This window comes from Taudactylus pleione, unplaced genomic scaffold (genome assembly GCF_031769625.1).
Source record: "Taudactylus pleione unplaced genomic scaffold, aTauple2 ptg000090l, whole genome shotgun sequence".
In the NCBI taxonomy this organism is placed as follows: Eukaryota; Metazoa; Chordata; class Amphibia; order Anura; family Myobatrachidae; genus Taudactylus; species Taudactylus pleione.
The window spans coordinates 2,167,065-2,188,285 of record NW_028284492.1 but is presented as its reverse complement, the minus strand read 5'-3'; the positions used below and the strand labels follow the sequence as shown (position 1 = coordinate 2,188,285).

The window sequence follows — 21,221 nt, the reverse complement described above, 5'->3', positions numbered from 1 at the left end:
GCACAGACTAGGTGCATATCAAGATTGAGATAGTTCTGAATTGTGACAAAATGCACAGTTTTCTCCCATTTTGCTCCCATCTCTATAAATTAGTGATTGAGTAGCCCATTTTCTTTCCTTTTTTACTTTAATCATATCGAAAGTGAAGTTGCTGCATGATTTTATGTATCACGGCTATGTAATAACAGCCTAACACAGACCATTTCAGAGATATCTCCTGCAAAAACGCTAATTAGCATTATTCTCAATAGGAACTGTGGTCTGGCTCCTACTGGCTAAAATCTGAAACATGTAGCTTTCGGAGCCCAGTAAGCTTACACCATCAGTCAGAAAAGGCAGTAACATGATCGCTACCAATCTCTTCACTGGGACAGCCTCTCATCATAGTAGCTGCTGTCCTGTTATGTGATAAATATGTATGAAAATATTTTTTATTGCCCTATAATGCTGCGATAAAAACTATAATTAAGGGATATTTTTTTCAATACTGAGTCTAGCCCTAATTATATGGTTGTTTTCGGCTCATGCACATTTCCTATTTTAAACAGTGGCCATTTGTTTGTAGCAACATCCCAAATTAATGTTTGTAGCTTGTTGGTAGATGTAATAATGATGGAATTCTGCTTATGTTATATGTGAAACAGGGAAGATGCAATTTCAGTTACTGCATCAGAAAGAGGACACCTCACGCAGACCTAATTAAGACCCCATGGGGCCTTAGGTAGCATACTGATTTGGGCCCACTGCCCACTCTGTTTGACACCAAAAAACCCAAAGCCTAGTAACAGGGTAGGGCAATCTGGGCCTGTCCGTCCCCACTAGGACCTAGCAGGATCTCATGTTGCTCTAATGCTCTAATGGATGATCTGGATTTGGTCTTGGGAAATCGGGAATCTTATTTGAAGATAGTACATTTTTATTTCTTTGAAATTATGACATTAGAGAAGCTGGCCCAAACCAGTCATGGCGTGTTAGCCACAGGGTCGGACTAGCCCACAGGGGTACAGGGAAAATTCCTGGTGGGCCCCATTGTCTGAGGCCCACTTTCTCCTCTAAGGGTCTGCTTCCAGACTGTGCATATGTTGCATAATACTGCATTTTCAGGATTATGGTGTATTCACTACAGTGCATTGTGGTTATCAATCTGGTATAATATCATGCATGCACTATGAGTATTTATGCTCTATATTTATAAAGGGGCCCAGACCATGCACTCTCTAATGGTTAGTTAAGCCTCTGTGGTGGCTGGTCACACTCCTTAAGAATGGGCTACTACCACTGCATTCCCCCGGGGGCCCTGCATACCCTAGTCCGACACTGGTTAGCTGTACACGATTACCTCAGAGGAAATCTGAAACCCATGCTATAAATGTACATGCAGTAATCTACACTTACACAGATGTGCAGACTATGCTGTGATTGTTTAAATAAATATATATATATATATATATATATATATACACACTATGAGACAAGACCGCACTCCTGAAAAAGTTCTCTAAAGATGGGGTGCCTGGTTCATACAAAAAAAGGAACAAAGAGCCAGCACTCACCTTTAGTAAATCTACTGTGAAGGTCACATATGAAAAATACAGTGTCCAAAAGTCAGCAGCAGCAGCCCATCTCAACCAAATCCTAATTGGCTTTCCTCAGGGGCTAATGGTGCACAGTGTCCCTTCTTGTATATAACCTAAAAAAGGGCTCCTAACAATCTCAATCCTTGCCCATACTGACATCCCCCAGCCGAGCCCCCTAGTGGCTCATTGGTGTCATAACACCTATCACTATCAGGCATGTGACACTAGATGGCATGTGGCTAACTGTACAGGGCCACACAGGTAGTTGAGCTATAGAAAATAGATACTGTATGGGTATATAATGAAAGGTAATCACTGAAGACATGTACAAAATTTCATAATATGAAGTGATAGTGTAAAGTAAGCGGTCACTCGTTGCACCTTATATATAACTCTATTAAGGCCACAATAAAACCCCAGGTGTGAAATTAAAATCAGATGGGTTTAAAAGAAGTGTGTGCACATGTGGCATCATTCATATAGTCACCACATGGCAGCACATGGATGAACTAAGCTGAAGTGTGTGAAAACCCATTACTCCTATATTAACGGTTCTATGTGTCCTACAGCAGGACTGATGGTAGGTTTCTAGAAAGTGTGCGCACATATGGCATCATCCATAGAATCACTCCATGTCATAATATAGGTGAACTATGCTTAAGTGAATATCACAACACTCCACATTCAAGTGTATAAAAAAAGCAACCATAGAGTTTGGAAGTACCAATTTATCACACTCAAATCAATTAACATAAAATAAATATTTAATAAAAAACATTTAGACAAATAACATTAGCAGCTGACATTAAACATACATATAGAAGTGATGATAATGTTTACATTGAAAGTAACTAAAATTAAAACACTCATAAGATAGTCCCGGCGGGGTACAAACCACTGCAGTGCTTAATGACTTAGTTGTTTTCTAGAGAGAATAAATTGCTGAAGTCAATAGTAAAGATGGATTGTATCAACTGAAGGGCTAACAGACCCGTAGTGCAAAATCAAGGTATTTTCAGCATGTAGTTTACCTGCAGACATGCGTCTCAAGCTGTTAAGGAGTGCGGCTATAGTTTGTAATATGTGTCTTGTCCCCAGATGGTGGTATACTCGACTCTACAAACGGGGAGAGAACGGGGATGGTGGGTTTCTGCTCAGATGTTTCGTGGAGCCGCGTTAATCGCGGTGCAGGTGTTCTGACCTCAGACTTGTTACAGCTCTGGCTGTCGTAATGATGGGAAGATGCCGCTAAGCTGTTACACAAGATCGCATACAGTGTGGTGGTGGTAATCCCCCACAGGCTTGATACAGCTCCGGCTGTTGCAGAGATGGGTTAAAGCCGCGTTCACGGATGGCTGGCAGGAAAGCTCTACCTGTAACTGGGGAGCAGGTGTAAGTGCCGCTCGAGAATCCGTGTAGCTAAATATAGCTGAATGTGACCTGGAACAGAATCATGGGGTCCCAGATGCAGGTTTACAGTTAAAGCAGATGGTTTTCCACAGGGAAAATTAAAATAAGGTTTAGCACCTATGCGTTTCAACATCTTTCTGATGTCTTTTTCGCCATGAAAATGTTGGCATACAATGGTACCATACTGGACCCCATCGCAGTGCCATGTGGTAAAAGCAGTTCTCAAATAAAATTTTTTTTTTGTTTAGTATGAATTCCATGAGCAACATGGTGTAATCCACTGGTGGCTCTACATACAGGGTATTGTTAGTCATAAGGTTCCGACAAGCTCCAAACCCAAGGTGTGCGGGATGTTTGTATATAGATTTCACACATCCAATGTTACCAATAAAGAATCCTCACTGATTTGTCTGATATTGCCAAGTTTTCTCAAAAAAACTGTGGTGTCCTAAATGAAACTTGCTGTGTCCCTAACTAATGGCTGATAAAAATCCACCTACTGTGATAGGAGCTACAGAGTGATCCCCTAGCTGAAATTTTCGGCAGCCCTGGAGGATTTGTTAAAGATTTATGAACCTTGGATAGGGTGTATAGGAATGTTTTTTTTGGATGGGCCTGCATGAGAAAATCCGCTTTGGATGCACTTATGTAACAATTGTTCACTCCTAGTGTAAAAATCACATCCACCTCCTGTTTATAACTCCAAGTGGGATAATATCTAAATTTTTGGTGACATTCTGTGTTAGCCAGTTGACCATTGGCTTCATTGACATAATCACTGTAATTTAGTAATACAATGCCTCCTCCCTTATCCACTGCACAGATAACCAATTTACTTTCCTCCTGTAGATATTTGATCCCCTTTCTCTCTTCAAGTGAGATATTATGGTACAAAATTCTTTGTTTCTCAATGAATAGTACTGTGTCTTGTTTCAATACCCTCATGTAAGTATTAATTGAGGAATTTAGAGACGGCAAATCAAATATACTGGATTTTTTTAGGAGAATTTTTCCATGTTGCTGATGTTGAGCAGATTGCAAGATGGAGACGTCTGTCGACTGGTTATGGGAAAAATGATCTTTTAAATGTAGCTGTCTGCTAAATTTATACAGGTCCACCTGCCAATTGAAACTGTCTTGTGCTAATGTAGGCACAAAAGACAGACCTCGGTGGTAAGTCTGTGGTCAGAGATATTAAAGATCACTGAATCTAAGTGTATTTTTGATTTTTCTTTCTTCCTCTTTCTCCCACCCCTGCAAGTGGGTACATTAGGTTTTTTGGGGCTCTTCTGTTTCTATCTGACCGTGCCAGATACGGCATCTGAATCACTTGCTGAAGTCTGCAAATGGCTTTCTATATCTGTGAATTGTACCACAGGTCTTGCTTCTGTTCTTCTGTACTGGGGTCTGAATTTTCTCGGTTCCACACGAGAGAACCAAGGGTAGAGTCTGTTTTCTTTATAATCTAATTTAACTTGCTTGTATTTGTGTTTTTTAAATTTGAGTAAGTCCCCTTTAAATTTGTTCAATTCGCTCTTCAGTTTAGATAAAAGGTCACACTCCGGAGTTTGTATTGAAGAAAACAATTCAGATGATTCCAGGTCTGAGATCAGTGACTGCTTGTTCAATGACCAGCAGCATAAGATCTTGTGAGCATTTGTTGAGTATGTTGCACCACTTGATGCAGAGTTCGTTGTTATGTCTCCCCAGAGTGGGTTGATTGTGTAATCTAAACCCGCTGGGGATCATCTGTTCCTTAAAGTATTAAGACAATGTCAGCACATATAAGTATAGCTCAATCTCTTTTTTTGAGCCTTAACAAATCCCCATAGAATTCCTCTGGGCTGTCCTTATGAAAGGATAAAGCATCTGTGTCAGTAAATAGAATTCTTTGGACATCAGCCTCATCAAATTGTAATGTGTAGGAAAGTTCTTTTGGATTAGTATGTAACATCAGAAAAAAAATCAAATAGACTGCTGACAGCAGCACAGATGTTAATACATAACCTGTGTTGCACTGTTTTAAAGCACCCAAAGATGCTAATGTCAGTAAGCCATAGTCAACAAAACAAGGCAACAATAATAGAATGTATCATTGACCCAGATTCCGCCATTACAGAGGAGGGGTGACAGAAAAAAACTGTTACTCCAGAGAGAATTACGATGGATTTACAGACTCAAGAGTCTAGCACCCAATGGCCTCAATGAGGAATATCGGATGGGTTGTTTTTTTTAGGCACTTGGAATGCCTCATATTGTTTACCAGACTGCTTGGAAATTGTCAACTTTGGGACTATGATATGTACTTCTAGTACTGTTGATCCCACATAGTCAGACACCGCTGTGTTTCATATTGTTATACTGCATTTGCCACTCAAGTGGATGTGATATTTTGCTGAATTTTTGCCCTGGAGCCCCCGCTGTGGGGTTCATAGTGACCAACATGTATTTGCCCAGGGACACCATTATGCAACAGCACTATGTGCTCGATTCTGTTTGGCTCATGCTTCTAATATATTGTTGTCTTGGGTCCCTGCTGTGGGATATGCTGTGATGACCATGGGCTGGGACTTGAATGTGGAGTGTTGGGATTTACACTCATTTAAGCATAGTTCACCTATGTTATGACATGGGGTGATTCTATGGATGATGCCATATGTGCACACAATTTTCAGAAACCCACCATCAGCCCTGGGATTCCTGCAGTATTACACATAGAGGTATTAATATAGGAGTATTGGGTTTTCACACACTTCAGCTTAGTTCACCCATGTGGTGACTATATGAATGATGCCACATATGCATACACTTCTTTTAAACCCACCTGATTTTCATTTCACACCTTTATTGTGCCCTTAATAGGGTTATATATAAGGTGCAACGAGTGACCGCTTACTTTACACTATCACTGCATATTATGGCATTTTTACATGTCTTTAGCCATCACCTGTTGTTATATACCCATATAGTATCTATTTTCTATAGATCAGTCTTCACCTCTGTTGCCCTGCACAGTTGACCACATGCCATCTAGTGTCGCATGCCTGACAGTGATAGGTGTTGTGACACTTGGGCTGCGTTGTGCATCAGCGTGACTGCCAGTGCACCAGTGTCCCGGTGTCTGGATACACATGGGGCTGTTTCTTTACATTGTTAACTCTACCCACACACCTGACACCCGCAACCAGTGAGCCACTAGCAGGCTCAGCCAGGGGATGTCAGTATGGGCAATGATTGAGATTGTTTGGAGCCCTTTTTTAGGATATATACAAGCAGGGACACTGTGCACCATTAGCCCCTGAGGAAAACCAATTAGGATTTGGTTGAAATGGTCATCGGGTGGGCTGTTGCAGCTGTTGACTATTGGATGCCGTATTTTTCATATGTGACCTTCACTATAAATCTACTAAATGTGAGTGCTGGCTCTTTGTTCCTTTTTCTTCCCCCAAAAAAGTGAGTGCATATATATATATATATATATATATATATATATATATATATTATAAGGGCACGGTCGTAGGGGTCCCCCATCTTCAGCGCAACCAGCATTGGCTCTGAGCCTGCCCTCTGTGCGGTGGGTGCTGGGTCGATTTTGTTGTGTGGTGCATATGAAAATATAAATATTTTGCTGTGGAACTACAGGTACCAGCAGGCCCGTAATGCCCCGTATGCTGATACTTGTGGTTCTCCAAGTACCAGCATGCGGAGGAGGCTTGCTGGGAACTGTAGTTCCACAGCAAAAGACAATATTTTAACTCTTTACTTGCACCACACTTTACACTATCAACCCGGCACCCACCACTCCAGGTGTGCCGGGGATAGTCCCAGGCTATCAGCCTGGGGTGCCCTGGAGAGGAGGTCCCCTTTATTGGGGGGTCCCCAGCTCCCCAGAGATGCCCGGTCTGGGCTGACTGGTGGTCAGGGGTGATGTTTTGGCTGGGGGGCCCGGTTAAAGGGCTCCCATGGCTGTGGCATCACCCCCCTGCTAGAAAAAGTCCAGTGCTGGTTCTGGTAAATACAGCGGGACCCTATGCATTTTTCCCCCTGTATTTCCAGAACCAGGGCCGGCTCAGAGCCCAGTGCTGGTTGCACTGAATATGGGGGACCCCTACATCATTTGTCCCCCGTATTTTGGCAACCAGGACTGGTTCTCAAAAGTCTGGTGCTGGTTGTGCTTCATATGGGGGACCCATACATCATTTGTCCCCTGTATTTAGCACAACCAGTACTGGCTTTCCAAAGCCCGGTGCTGGTTGTTGTTTTTGGGGAGGGGGCCACGCCATTTTGGTTTTTTTTTACACAGGTTTTTTTTAATTAAACAGAAGCACAGATGGGTCTCACTGACCCATCCTTGCTTCTGTGTTTATTTAAATACAGGTATCATGGATCGTTCAGATCCAAGCCTGCATCAGTCTACTGCTACCCCACCCAGGTCCTGCCGCCTGCCCTACCCTGAGTTAAGCCTTCCCAAAAATACCCCATAGAGAACAGTAGAAAAGTGGTCCTGATTGAATGTTAGAAAATACTGACAGTTGAAAATTTTGAATTTCTCCAAAGTCCTAATTTTGTATGTTTTTGCCCTGAAATTTTGCATGCAGCACCGCGCAACAGTTCTACCAGCCCATGCCTAATTTCAGCACCATACCTCTAATAGCTTTTGAGGCATAGCCCCTTAAACACCATGCCCCCTCGGGATTTCTCTATGGGAAAATTCAGGTTTTTTCGAGAGGACCCCTACATCGCTCATCGCCTTTATTTTGGCAACCAAGACTGGCTCAGATTAGCCTGCTGCTGGTTATGCTTAATACAGGGAACCCCTACGTCGTTTGTCCCCTGTGTTTAGCACAACCAGCACTGGGGCTCCAAAGCCCGATGCTGGTTGTTATGTGGAGGTACATAATTTTTTTTCTATATTACACATTAATTTTGTAAAACAATACATGGATGGATCTCACTAATACGTCCATGCATCTGTGTCTTATTGATTTGATTTTCTCAGGTGCATGCCCAGCACCAGTGAGTCCCTTTGTCGCCCGCTGATGCTTCTGTGCACGCCCGTTGCTGCCACTGCTCCGCACCTCCACTGCTGCCACTGCCCCACACATCCGGAGCCTTCCCCCGCAGCCGTCTCTCCCTCTGCACCCTTAAAACACCTCCTGTGTGCTGTCTGCTCCTCCACCCATGTTAGTGTACCTATTTGTTGTCCTTCTGCCCTGCAGGTGGCCTGGTTTGCTCGTCAAAACCCTGATGGTTAATAAATTATAAAAAAGCAATGAAATTCCATAGACAAAAAACCCTTACAGTTTTACAAGTGCCATTAAGGCTTCTTAGACATGATCTGAAATTTCCCAAAACCTATTGAATTTGTGCCACTCAAACTAAAAAAAGCAATGAAATTACGATCATTAAGGCTGACGCCTTAATGGATGTGTTCCTTGCGCAATAGAGATATGGTATGCCATCACACCCTGTGGTTAACTGCAGATTCAGCACTCTCACAGAATGAGATTGCTGTCACTCACAAAATGGTGGAGCTGCTAATTCACAGAATTGTGTACTCATTGGAATACACACATGCAATCTATGCAACTGCGGTTTGAGCAGTTATGTGGCTCCCTCAACCCACAATCTTCCCATTCAATCACCACAACAATCTCACTGGGTTCCAACATCCTTCTCACTCCATACATTTATCTCATTTGGAATACACGTTCACCTCCCTTATTTTTGAAACTATCATACTTTGTCTATGCATGTACACTTTCTTCCGCTATATGCCTTCATGCTGCTATATATTCCCAATCCCTACTGCTGTGTGGTCTCCCAACTGTGCCAGTCTGTGTTCCCTCAACAGTACCAATCTGTTTTTCCCCAGCTGCACCGTCTGTGCTTTCTCCACAGCCACGTTGCTGTCTTTCTCTTTTCTGTGGCACTCTGTCTTCCTTCATCTGCACTACTCTGGACCCCCCAACCGTACAACTCTGTCTCCCCACCTCCATCGGCACCACTCTGTCTTCCTCCCTATCCACACCAATCTTTTGTTTGAGTGGCACAAATGTAGTAGATTTCAGATCATGTCTAAGAAGCCTTATTGGAACATGTAAAACCATAATTTAGTCTATGGAATATATATATATATATATATATATATATATATATATATAAATTTCATTAATGTCACTGTTAATATGAATAGTAATGAATAGCGGCTTGTTGTTGAAATTACAATTAAAGGGCTGGCAGAGGGGAAATATGATGAAAGACTGTTGTTAAAGTACACGTCCCCATAAATAATGGTTTCCTGATTCTTGTTCACGTCCCAACATGCTTTACTTTTTTAGTAATTAACTTTTTTAATCGGTTTCCTCCCACTCTTTTGCTAGCAGCTTCCTCCTTATACCAGTGGTATTCTATGCAAATAAGATTGGAGATTGATTTGGCAAGCATTTTACTAGTTTTAAAAATACGTGTCTACCACTACTGTAGCTCCGTGGGGAGGAAGGAGAAAGTAATTACAAGAATTATTCTCCATGCCAGCTAGACCAGCATCTCCAAGCCTTATCTTGCAGCACCCAGAATACATACTGTATTTTATGCACTTAACGTTGAAACAGCTGTATACTGTACTAGTTTGAGAGTTTTAGCTGTAGCTTTAGGTTTTATGTAGGAGTTACTTACTTTATTACTTGATTTGAAATGTGAAAGCTTTAGTAAGTTTTTTTTCTACTGCAGTATGTCAGTTATACAATTTCCCATTTGTGTTTTAACTACACCAATGTTGTTTTATGTTGGGATGACGGCTATTTGTTACATAATTTGTTGAAAAAGTAATCAAAGCCAGACCTGGTTCTGTGGGACTGTATATGTTAAACTGGTAAACAGGATATTTTTTTAATTGCAAAAATAAATATATACAGTATTGTCGTCGAAACATATCTAAAAAAAATTTGCATAGCCAATTGTTAATTTGCAACTCCAGCGTTAAGGGTTATTTTACTGATTTGCTGACCCAGTCTAGAAAAAAGTGTGTGTGTATATGTATATGTATGTGTATATAATATATATATATATATATATATATATATATATATATATATATATATAATATATGTATACCAACACAGAAAATGGGTGGCACTTGTTGCAGAAATCAGTCAACGTTTCAGAGGTTGCCCTCTTTTATCAAGATATCAAGGGGATGATGTCTTGATAAAAGAGGGGAAACCTCTGAAACGTTGACTGATATCTGCCAGTGTGGGCTGTTTTCATTGAATTATTTTACCTGAGTGCCATCCATTTTCTCTGTTGGTTTATATTGCTGCTATCTTTATGGCTGGAGGAGGGGCACCCGGGCAGTGACATATTAATCGAAGAAGTGCCGGGTAACATCTGCTATATAATTATACCTTTATGTATATACTGTATATACTGTATCAATTTCATTATACCCCATTTGATTATAAGCTCTTGTGAATAGGGGCCTCATATGTCTCATGTTATTATACTGTTTATATTTTAATGATGGAAAAATAAAAAGTAATAGCAATTATAATCTATAAAATAAACAAGTAACAATATACAAAGTTTTTGTCACTCCACCTATTTATTATTTTCATGCTGTTTTGTGACATTGAGTATCATTTATATAAATTCAATGTGTATCAATTTTATTTTAGCTTTAACTGGTGGTCCACTGCCTCGAAGCCATGAATATGAATTGCATGAAGCAAGGTTTCACTGGGGCAGAGAGAATCAGCGAGGTTCCGAGCACACAGTCAACTTCAAAGCTTTCCCAATGGAGGTGAGTTTAAAGTGTATTACAGTTGAAATCTATTTTGAATTTGCTATGCAATGTGTTTTTACAAATGATCACAGTTGCTATGTTTACATTTTAATTTACAATACAGTTTAGTGTTCTATGCAATAAAAAGTTACACAGATTTCAGTATGTCAATACTATCTTATCTGTTGGATCATATAGAAATAATGAAATAGTAGGGTGATTCTTACTTCATGAGCTGTTTCTTCAAAATCAGAAAGGATAACTATATTGAATTCCGTGTGATATATCAGGGCTGTCTAATTGGTGGTCTGATGGTAGGCTGTGCCCCACCAGCTCTCAAATTACCTCTAAACCAGTGGATATTGTAACTGATATTCTGCTATTCCTGGATGCAAGGCACCAATAAGAATTATAGGCTCCCTGACAAATAATGATCCTGGAACCCCCCTCACCTTTAGAGAGAAGTTTAAAAATTGTCATATCTTGCAACCTAATTGTGCACTTATATTCACTGAAAATGTGGCGATTAAATTATTAATAACTAGGTTTATCTGCAGCATCCCCATAGTTTAGAAATCAAAGAAACTTGTTTGTATCGCTCCTTGCCCCGATCCCCCTCCCCCGCTGAAATTTCGCACGGAATGCAGCTGCGAAAATATGCTAATAGTTCCAAACCATACCCACCCGAGCACAATGACACCCACCGTTGCCTTCTCATATGCGTACGATGTTGCTTACCTGCATAAATATCTGTAACAATGACGCACATCGAGCTGCCATCTTGCCCTTGCGGAAGGTCTGACCAGCTGCAGACTCGGCAGCTCTCCTGACATGCAGAGGGCTCTCAGGCTTCATAGGAGATTGCAAGGGCTAATTTATGCACGCCCATGTAACAGGGTTTAAACAGTCAGACACGCCTGCATTTTTTTATGACCACCTTCCATTACCTCTCCCAAAAGTTGACTACCTGAAACTCACTTTGTGTATGTATCCTCTGTGCATACGGAATCGCAAGACAATTGCAGCACGTGCACAGTGCGACTTATATGGACGCGCAATGGCAAACATTTGCTCGAACTGCGTAAAAATCGCATTAGCGTCCATCTCTGAATCATGCCCAGTATTCATTGGTGCTGTCCAGAATACAGTGTCTAAGTGGCACTGCATGTTTGATAAAAATATAATCCTTTTGTTGTGGGAGTAGTATATATAATACAAAGCCATATTATATGACATCATTTAACATGGATTTCATCTGGTCACAAGCGTAATATTTATACACAATGCTTGCAAAGCAAACATTGGAAGGAAAATCCTGATCCAGGTGAGATTATGTGTGTTTTATCTGGCAGAACTTAAAGTGGGAAATCAATGTAGAGGAAGTGTTTTATGTCATTTGCCAGGATGCAGCACTCATATCATGGTATGCTGGATGCACTCGAATAAGACTGGACTACGTAGCTCAGTAACTCTTCTCCTAATCCCTGTCTCTCTATTTACATAATAGATTACTTACCCCCACCTCCCAAAAAAATGTGTGACCTTTAGAAAAAGCATATATCTATCCTCAAGTTAAACTTCTGTTGTACTGTCTCATTCAGAGCTGTAGACTATTTGGAGCTTTGGCGCCACCCCATTTTTCAAATAGCGACATAACACACCCAAAAAAGGGGAATGTCCTCATGGGGAAGGGCCAGGGAAGAGATAGAGGAGGCCAGGAGAAGCTGGTGATGAAAAATGAGGAAGCTATAGGTGAGGATGATAATAAACAGGAAATTTATAGGCCTGAACAGCGCCCCTTGTCCTGTGGTGCCCTGTGCCATGGCACCGGCCACACTACCCTAGTTACGGCCCTGTTCTCATTTACTCTGTCCAGGTGTGGAGTTTGTGGAATCACAGAAAAATATCTGTAAAGCCACATATCCATTAGGTGATTTTAATAAGCGATTGAATGATTACGACATCGTAATCATTCAATCGCTCATTAATCGTGCACAAATCGTGCACTATAATTAAAAAAACAACCAGCGATGCGTGCTCCTGCTGTTAGTTTCCGACATCAATCATCGCCTGAACATGCCGGTCAATCTGCCGATAAAGACAGATTGACCATGTTCAGGGATGAGGGAGGGTGCCTACACTGAACGACATATCGTTCAGTGTAGGCACTGCAAGGGAAGAGGAACGACTGTACGACTATGATGTCGTAATCGTACAGTCTTTCCATAGTCGGGTAGTGGATGCGCACCTTAAGTTTTCTTGCCATTAAAGAAATAGTAATGTTTGACAGTATATTTAATTTTGCTCTATGGTTGCATGTTATATTTTTCTATCATCTGCTACTTTAGATCTAGAAAGCAGGCTTCTAGGTTCTCCATTTGACTTAAAGAGGCGTTAGGGGATAAAGTGAACGGTGATAAGGTACCAGCCAATCAGCTCCTAACTGCCATTTTTCAAACACAGCCTGTGACATGGCAGTTAGGAGCTGATTGGCTGGTACCTTACCACCGTTCACTTTATCTCCTAACACAACTTAGTAAATCGATCTCAAAGACTGGTAGTCTGTTGTGCATGGGAGAAAAAAATCTTCTACAGTACACTGACTCGGTAGAACAGTTGTTATTAACATTTACTTATATAGCACCAGAAAATCCTGTTGCGTTTTACAATTGGACAAGCACAATGATTGAACAAAGGTATTAGGGAGATTTTAACTACTACTGTTTTCTAGTGACTTTGGGGCAGTGCTAATTTAGTATCCAACTTGCTGTGAGTTGTAGCGGTGATGCGGTGACATTTGATCCAAAAATCCATTGTCCCCATGATCCCTATCACCGCTACTTCTGTGGAGTGGAACTTAGTACTGCTAAATCTGTCACAGCATTGTTACAGCGAATGCATAAACTCAGATCACGCACATGGAGATACTGTACCGAGGGTTTTCACAAGGATCGGAACAGAGGTGGAGGAACCCTGACTCCCTTTCCATAGTAAGGAGCTGGGGTCCGGGTACTGTCACTATCTGAAGATGCCGTTAGTTCCTGCTGTCAAGTTCTAATAAATTTGTATTTTTGGAGCTTGATAAATTTAGGTCCCCATACTAGTGTATGGGGACGGCGTGCCACATCGGCACTGAAAGGTAAGCAGGAAATATGTGTGATATATCCTGCATTATCTTTATATTGAATGGCCCCATTACTTAATTTCTACAAAAGTTGGCAAAAGTGTTAATTTTCACCTACTTTTATAGAAGTGAAGTAATCATGAATATACTCCTTTACATGAATATAAACCATACTTACCCACCCACCCGATTTGGTCGGGAGCCTCCCGAAAATCGGGTGCCGCCCTCCGGTCCCCCCGGAAAGGTAGGTAAGTCTCTCGGTCCCCGGCGATCCATCTGACCCCCCCCCCGCGAATACAGTATTATCCTCGGCAGCAAGGGGCTCCGTGACGTGATTCGCATCATCATGGCCCCGCCCCCTGCTTCATTATGCCATTTATCTTGGCATTGTGAAGAGGGAGCGGGGCCGTGATGACGCGATCGCGTTGTCACGCCCATGCTCCGCCCCCATTGACTAGTCATGGTCCGGGACATACCCCCTGCTAAGGATGCCCGACAGCTCCCTCCTGGAAGGAGGGAGCTAGAAGTCGGCAACTCTGATATAAACTCCATGATAGTAGCAGCAGTCAATTATGGTAATACTATTTAACAAGACACAATAACTGAATATGAATTCTGTACCCTACCATACATTAATTTATCATAAAATAGCCTATACAAAGACCAAGCCAGACAGTGCCGCCACTTATCTGACCCAACTCTCCTGGGACATCCAAGACCAGCTACCCAGATCTGCAGACTTGATGGTGCGATAGTGTCCTTGCCCCTTGCTGTCACAAATAGGTTTCAGCAGTATTGGGATGGGGCTGTGATAGTACTTTTAGTTGCATCGGCAACTACCACCTGCGCCCACCTCCCGGGATCCCCCAGAGGGCATCAGAAATACATTGGCAAGAATACTTCCAGTGCAGTTCATTTTACATATCTACAATATCCAGACTTGTGTCTTTCAATTTAAATTCCTTCTATTATATCTGCTTCCTGTCCAAAGGTAAAAAAATACTCTTTAATATAGTACATTTATATCTATTTACATAAGCAAAGTGTGACCTAGACAGGTTTTAGAAAAGTCATGGTTACATTACAGCTTGTGTATAATTATGTGTTACCAGTTTACAGGATACAAATTTGCTTAAGTTCACCTGTTTTTGTATTCACATTCTAAGCTCCACCTCATCCATTGGAACTCCACGTTATACAGGAATATTGAGGAAGCTGTAGGACAAGTACATGGGATTGCTATAATTGCTTTATTTGTGCAGGTAATTTGCTTTTCTTCTTTCCCGCTAACTAAATTGAATAAACACAAACTATTTTACTGTGCATACTGTTGCATTCAATCTTTCACCTAGCCCTTTGTTTTAATATATGAAGTGCATAAGAAGTTAAAATTAGCTGTTTAAGTAGTTTATGCTGTTCCAAGTGGACAAGAGTTTGACTAGCGATAGCATTTGGAGACCACCCATGGTGTAATGGTCAGACGTTTGGTTAAAAATCATCAAAATGACAAAATAAATTGCTCTGTGTGAGACATTCTTAAAACATTTGCTAATTTTCCCTATTAACTAAAACTTTAAGGGCAATTTATAACAATAAAAATTATGACTACACGGCATGGGTGTCGGAACGGGGTGGGGGCAAGGGGGCCAATCACCCCTCACAAACATTTAAAAGGCGCGGTGGCCATGGATGGTCAGGGGCCGTGCAATAGGCTGCACAGTCCCTGCACCGCATGGAGGAGGAGGTGTGATGTGCGGTCTTTAATTTAAAACACCACACATTACACCTCCTCCTTCGCCGTGCAGGGGCTGTGCAGCCTATTGGAAAGCACAGCCCCTGACCGTCAGCAGTCGTCGCTACAGTGGTGAGTCCCTGGGCTTGAGCACAGGTAAGAGGGAGGGGAGTGGGCGCCGGAACGATTTTATGATGGGGGGCATATTAATTGGCCCAAGGCACATTTCTGTCCGCAGTGAACTTTAACTGTTACGTTCTGCAGCTTTTTTTTAAGCATATATATACACATGCTTCATGTGAAAAAGTGTGGGTTTGCAGATGTGATTGAACCAGGCATTCCAGAAAATTAAATATGACATATCAAAGCCCTGCTTAACTATCCACCAGTCAACAGAGGCTACTAACTTCATCTCTAGTTCTGTTGACAACACTTAGGTAGTGAGCTTGAACCATAGGGTTTATTGGGATTCACCTTTATTACTAAAAAATTATAAAATATATATGATGCAGCCAAATAATTGAATGATGCATCACAAGATGTTTACTAACATAGAGGCTGATGCGAAGTTGGAAGTAAGGGCCTGATTCAGACCCGCTCGCGAGCGCTCGCAAGCAGGTCGATGTTGCTCCGTCGTGCGAATGCGTGAGATCCGAATAACGACGGCCAAGCCGTCGTTGTGGGTCTCGCACCAAAGGGGGCGTGCTGTCGATGGTGATTGACAGCATGCCCCCTTTGGTGGGCGTGCCGGGGGCGTGGCTGCCCAGACGGAGGCATTCCCATGGGAACGCCTACCGTCTGGGGCCGGCCCCACTGACATCACTAGTGATGTCAGTGGGTGTGCTTTTGGCTCTGATAGAGCCAAAAGCACTCCAGGGCTTGCGGCAGCGAGACCCTACCGCAGGGTCTCGTCGCAAGCCCGATGGTCTTGACCATCGTGACCATCATTTTCGCCGCTCGCTATAGCTGTGGGTGGTCACCCACAGCTATACGAGTGGCCAGGAGGCCGCTCCAAAAAGGAGAAGGGACGGCCCTGATTCAGAGCGAGCGCTCTGTCAGAGCATCCGGCTCTGAATCAGGGCCTAAATCGGGTGTACAGTTTTGCTGTAAGAAGTGTTCATGGAAAATAAATGAGTCTTTTTGCCCATACAGTATGCATCATTATAGGCATTTCATGATGTGACCACATCTGTGTGTGTGCACTTGGTTTACTACTAGTCCTCATTGACAGTGCAGACTTGCTGCTAGACTGCAGTAGTTGCAGCATAGGACCCATTTGCATGAACTCGCACTTACTGTCCTGAATGCCCCATTACTACCTAATGCACCCTTTTTAGTGTAGATGTGAGCGAAATGCGTACAACTTTGCATCGCCTTTACTTACATGCACATTGCACAAAGTACGCTCCCAACTGTAGAATATTTTGGAAAGACTATCTTAATGAACTAAGCAATGCACACAAAGTGACCTATGGTATACATGAGATATATGCTGTCTTACATAATAATTGTATTACATAAATCTATCTTCTATTGCTGCAGTTTTAGTCATTGCTTCTCTTATGTCTTTTTTATTTGGCTGTTTTAGATAGGAAAAGAACACACAGCCCTAAAAGCTGTAACAGACATTCTTGAGGATATGCAGTATAAAGTAAGTATTTTGTTTGACCGCTGCCTTGTGTGCCTCATGGGAGTGAACAATTACAGGGAGGCACAGTACAGCAAAATGCATACTAACATAACACAATTTAATACACATGATATGGTTGTGACTAAGGCATCCACACTTTTGTTCTGCACTTTTTATTTTTTTTAAAGGGCCTCATTTGTGTGCAAAATGGGCGATGGACAGTACATGATTAGCTTTTGTCCTTCCATTCCAAGTACTATTAGGTATACATCAATGTGGATACTGTATGTATATGAAGTGAATTTTTAGCATTTGCAGAACTTTTCACAGGCAAGAGGAAGAGGTGGGCAATATAAGGGTATTGCTTTCTAAGTATGGAGGACCAGTGTGATTAGTTTTTGAGGAGCAGTGCAAAAAAACAAAATTTGATTTAACTGTGCAAGATTTTTTGAAAATAATTTTTTTTTAGAGGGCACATTTTTAAGGGTGTTCTTTGCTGTGCAGTGGTAAATATGCAGAGGTTTTAAAGGCTGGGGGAATCCATTGCAACGGCACCATCTTTCTGGCAATATATTCAGAAAGATGTGTTTTTGTAGCAGAGGCATAATTAGGTCTGATGGCGCTCGGGGCAAATCCAAAAATGGCGCCCCTTAAAAACTGCTCTTTAAAAATCTGATAGGTAGGGGTAGTAGTAGTGACACCTTACAGTTTGGGAGGTTGGGGGGTTGGAGTGATGGTGGTAGTAGTATGAGGGACTGGGTAGGGGCAGTAGTGCAATATGGTAACGTTAGGAGGGACTGGGTTGGGGTAGTTGTATGGACACCTGGGGTTATCACAGGTACAAGAGACACACACACAGGAAGACAAGCAGAGCCAGGTTAAGACACCAGCGGGCCATAGGCAAGATACTGGTTTGGGGCACTACCCCTCTCTTTTGTCCCTGCAAAAATATGTGTGCTTATATATTAATATTCGCACGATAGCGATTCAAAAACAAAAAATCCAAAAATAAAATGTCCTGGTGTCAAGCACTATTAACAAATATTGGCACAGAAGTATGATGTTGTGGATCAAATAAAGCAAATCGGCACTGCCTGGATATCAATCAAATGATTGTAAAAAAAATGCATCAAAGTTTGATATGTACAAGTAGACGGCCGTAATAAAAGGAACACTTTTCATATCAGAAATGGTGTATGTAACACAACATTGTGACCAGATAACTATATACATATTTGTGGCTGCCAAAAATCGGAAACCAAACCATCATATTCACAAAATACCGGTACTAAAAAAGTGGGAAAAACATCTGTAATTATCACAGTAAAGTACTATAGCTTGACAGGCAATGGTATAATCCAGGAATGATAGAGAGACCTGTACTCTGGCTGATAACAGGAGAGGGTTATTCCTCCACAGCTTGCTGGAATAGAGCCAGGCTTTTCCCTTTCAGGAACATTTAAATTATTCAACAGACATGGAGGGTGGGGGCACATTGTGTGGCACTTATCACCTTACTGCTTGCTGGTAGCCCCTGTCCTCCATCTCCACTGCTTTATTTGGTCAGCTCTGGTGGTCACTGACCTTGCCGGACTGTAACTTATAACAGGAGGTCATGGACCTGTCACACTTTACTATTTGGAGGTGTGTACAGGCAGTAGTAATATAGAGAGTAACGGTGGGGAGGGGAAGAAACAGGAGGGATGGACAAACCTATTATCTGCTGCATAGAGCTGCAGTCATGGGTCCTGAGGGAGTGAGGGACCAGCCACCATTAATTGCAAATCAAACACTGCAGTGCAAATCACTCATTAAGCAATTTAAGTCCCCACTGGCATCCACTGTTGGTAGAGATGGCGATCATTCCCCCTGGGTGGGTGGCCAGCTCGCATAACAGGATGATCCGGCACTAATGACAGGTGCACCTTCCTCAAGTCCACTACTGCCCATTAAACCATTATACAATACTAACAATGCCGGATGCTCTCTCTGCATTCTCCGTCCCTGTCTGCAAGTCTCACTCGTGCTGGGAACAAGGGACAGTCTTCAAACTTCTTGCCACTATACAAGTGTATTCAACAGTATTCGAATACAATTATAAAGTGGCAAATGTTTGCAGACTGTCCCTTGTTCTCAGCTTGAGATCATGCAGACAGGGAGGGTCAGGAACAGATTTCACTGAGGAGAGTTGACCCGAAGCTTAGCTGTGCTATCATCTGTCCCCAGCAGTGGCTCACCCTGTCAATGTAATGTTATTACAGCACTGTCAATGTAATGTTATCATCTGCTATAGTATCTTTCCTAACCATGCCTCTGCACAGGTGCCCCCCTCATGTTGGTGCCCAGGACACTTGCCTGCTTGCCTCACCCTTGTTACATCACTGATGTGTAGAAAAGAACAAAGACTTTGCTGCTCCTATGTGGAGCCATCTTTTTGAATATTTCAGTAGAAAAATGGCACCTGTGGACAGGTTTAGGGAGGGGGGCATCACAAGGGCAGCCACAGTGGCAAATCGGTTGGTGCTGGGTGTGTGATGCAAAGTCCCCCTTGTACCCATGTGCCCTTATGCATTGCACACCCTACACTATCTATATAATAATTTTTAAAAGGTCTATCCCATCTCCTACATGCATGTGCAGTGGGAGCTAGGGCACGTGTTGCCATCCTCCAATGGCTCCCACTGCTAAGCAAGATGGGACAGATCATGGCTGGAGAGAAAGAGGACCCATCAGGGCTGCCAGAAAGGGGTAAGTATTGTTAACAGAGGTGTTAGTTACCAGATCAAATCCTTCTTACACGCAATGTCAGTAGGTACACACTGGGAAGCTCTCTTTGTTGTAAAACTATTTATATAGTAAACAACAGAGTACATTACTATATACAGACTTAGAACACCTAACATATTTTGTAACAGCACCATCTGCTGTCTCTACAGTGCAATCACCCAAACACCACTAAGGGATAAATTTACTAAGATTCGAGATTGGTCGAGATGCCAATCTCAGGTGAGTTTAGGACTGATTTTCATCTCACAAATTTGCTAAAGGCCAAGTCAGGTGAGTTAGAGAGAAATTTCTCTCTTCTCACTCGTTAAACTTGGGTGAGATAGCAAACTCGAATCAACTCACCATCGGGACAACTCGGAAGTATTTTTCACCTAAAAGATACATCTCTCAAATTTACAAAGAATCGGGATGACAAGCTCGGGTGAGATGACAGCAAACTCTCAGCCAAACTCACTTTTTCAAACTCTCTACCTCCTGAGTTGCAAGTTTGGCAGAAACATACACAAATCATTGTGATTTGTGTATGTTTCTGCCTGAAACTAGTTAAAATAGGGTTAATTTAAAAAAAAAATTACATAGGCCACCCCCCAAAAGCCTAACCAGCCCCGGACTTGTCAGCCAGTCCTGATTCCAAAATTATGGGGAACAAAATGAGTAGGGTTCAACAATAATTTAGGAACCAGCACCAGGCTGCAGGGCCAGTACTGGTTTTAAATATAGGGGAAAAAAATAGTGTTGGGGTCCACCTATATTTAAAACCAGCACTGGACCCAAACTGACCAGGGTGTAATGCCACAGTCAGGAGTCCCTAGTACAGGGTCTCCAGGGCCAAGGCATTCTCACCCCAAGCCAGTCAGGCCAAGCCAGGGATCTCAGTGGAGGTGGGGAGCCACGAAAAAAGGAGTCACCCCTCCCAAAAACCCCAGGCTTGGGCTTTTCCCCGCACCCCAGGGCTGTGGGAATGGGAGTAATAAAGTGTAAAATAGAAGTAAACTATTGTATTTTACAGTTAAACTACAGGTGCCAGCATGCCCGCCCTTTGGCACTTGTGGAACTACAAGAGCCAGTAGGTGGCCGGCACCCGTACCTGCACTGTAAAATGAATAGTTAAATAAAGACACAACACACACACCTTAGATAGTACAAATCTATTACACACATACCTCAATCACACATAC

The 21,221-nt window shown here is 42.3% G+C and overlaps 1 protein-coding gene across 1 annotated transcript in view; it reads left to right on the top strand.

Moving 5' to 3' along the window:
• CA8 (carbonic anhydrase 8 (inactive)) overlaps positions 1–21,221 on the top strand; it is a 121,004-nt gene that overhangs the window by 49,557 nt on the left and 50,226 nt on the right. Inside the window, exons 3-5 of the mRNA XM_088469353.1 lie at positions 10,664–10,788; positions 15,061–15,156; positions 17,215–17,277. Of these exons, the coding sequence (XP_088325479.1) occupies positions 10,664–10,788; positions 15,061–15,156; positions 17,215–17,277 (284 nt within the window). The remainder of the gene's footprint in view (positions 1–10,663; positions 10,789–15,060; positions 15,157–17,214; positions 17,278–21,221) is intronic.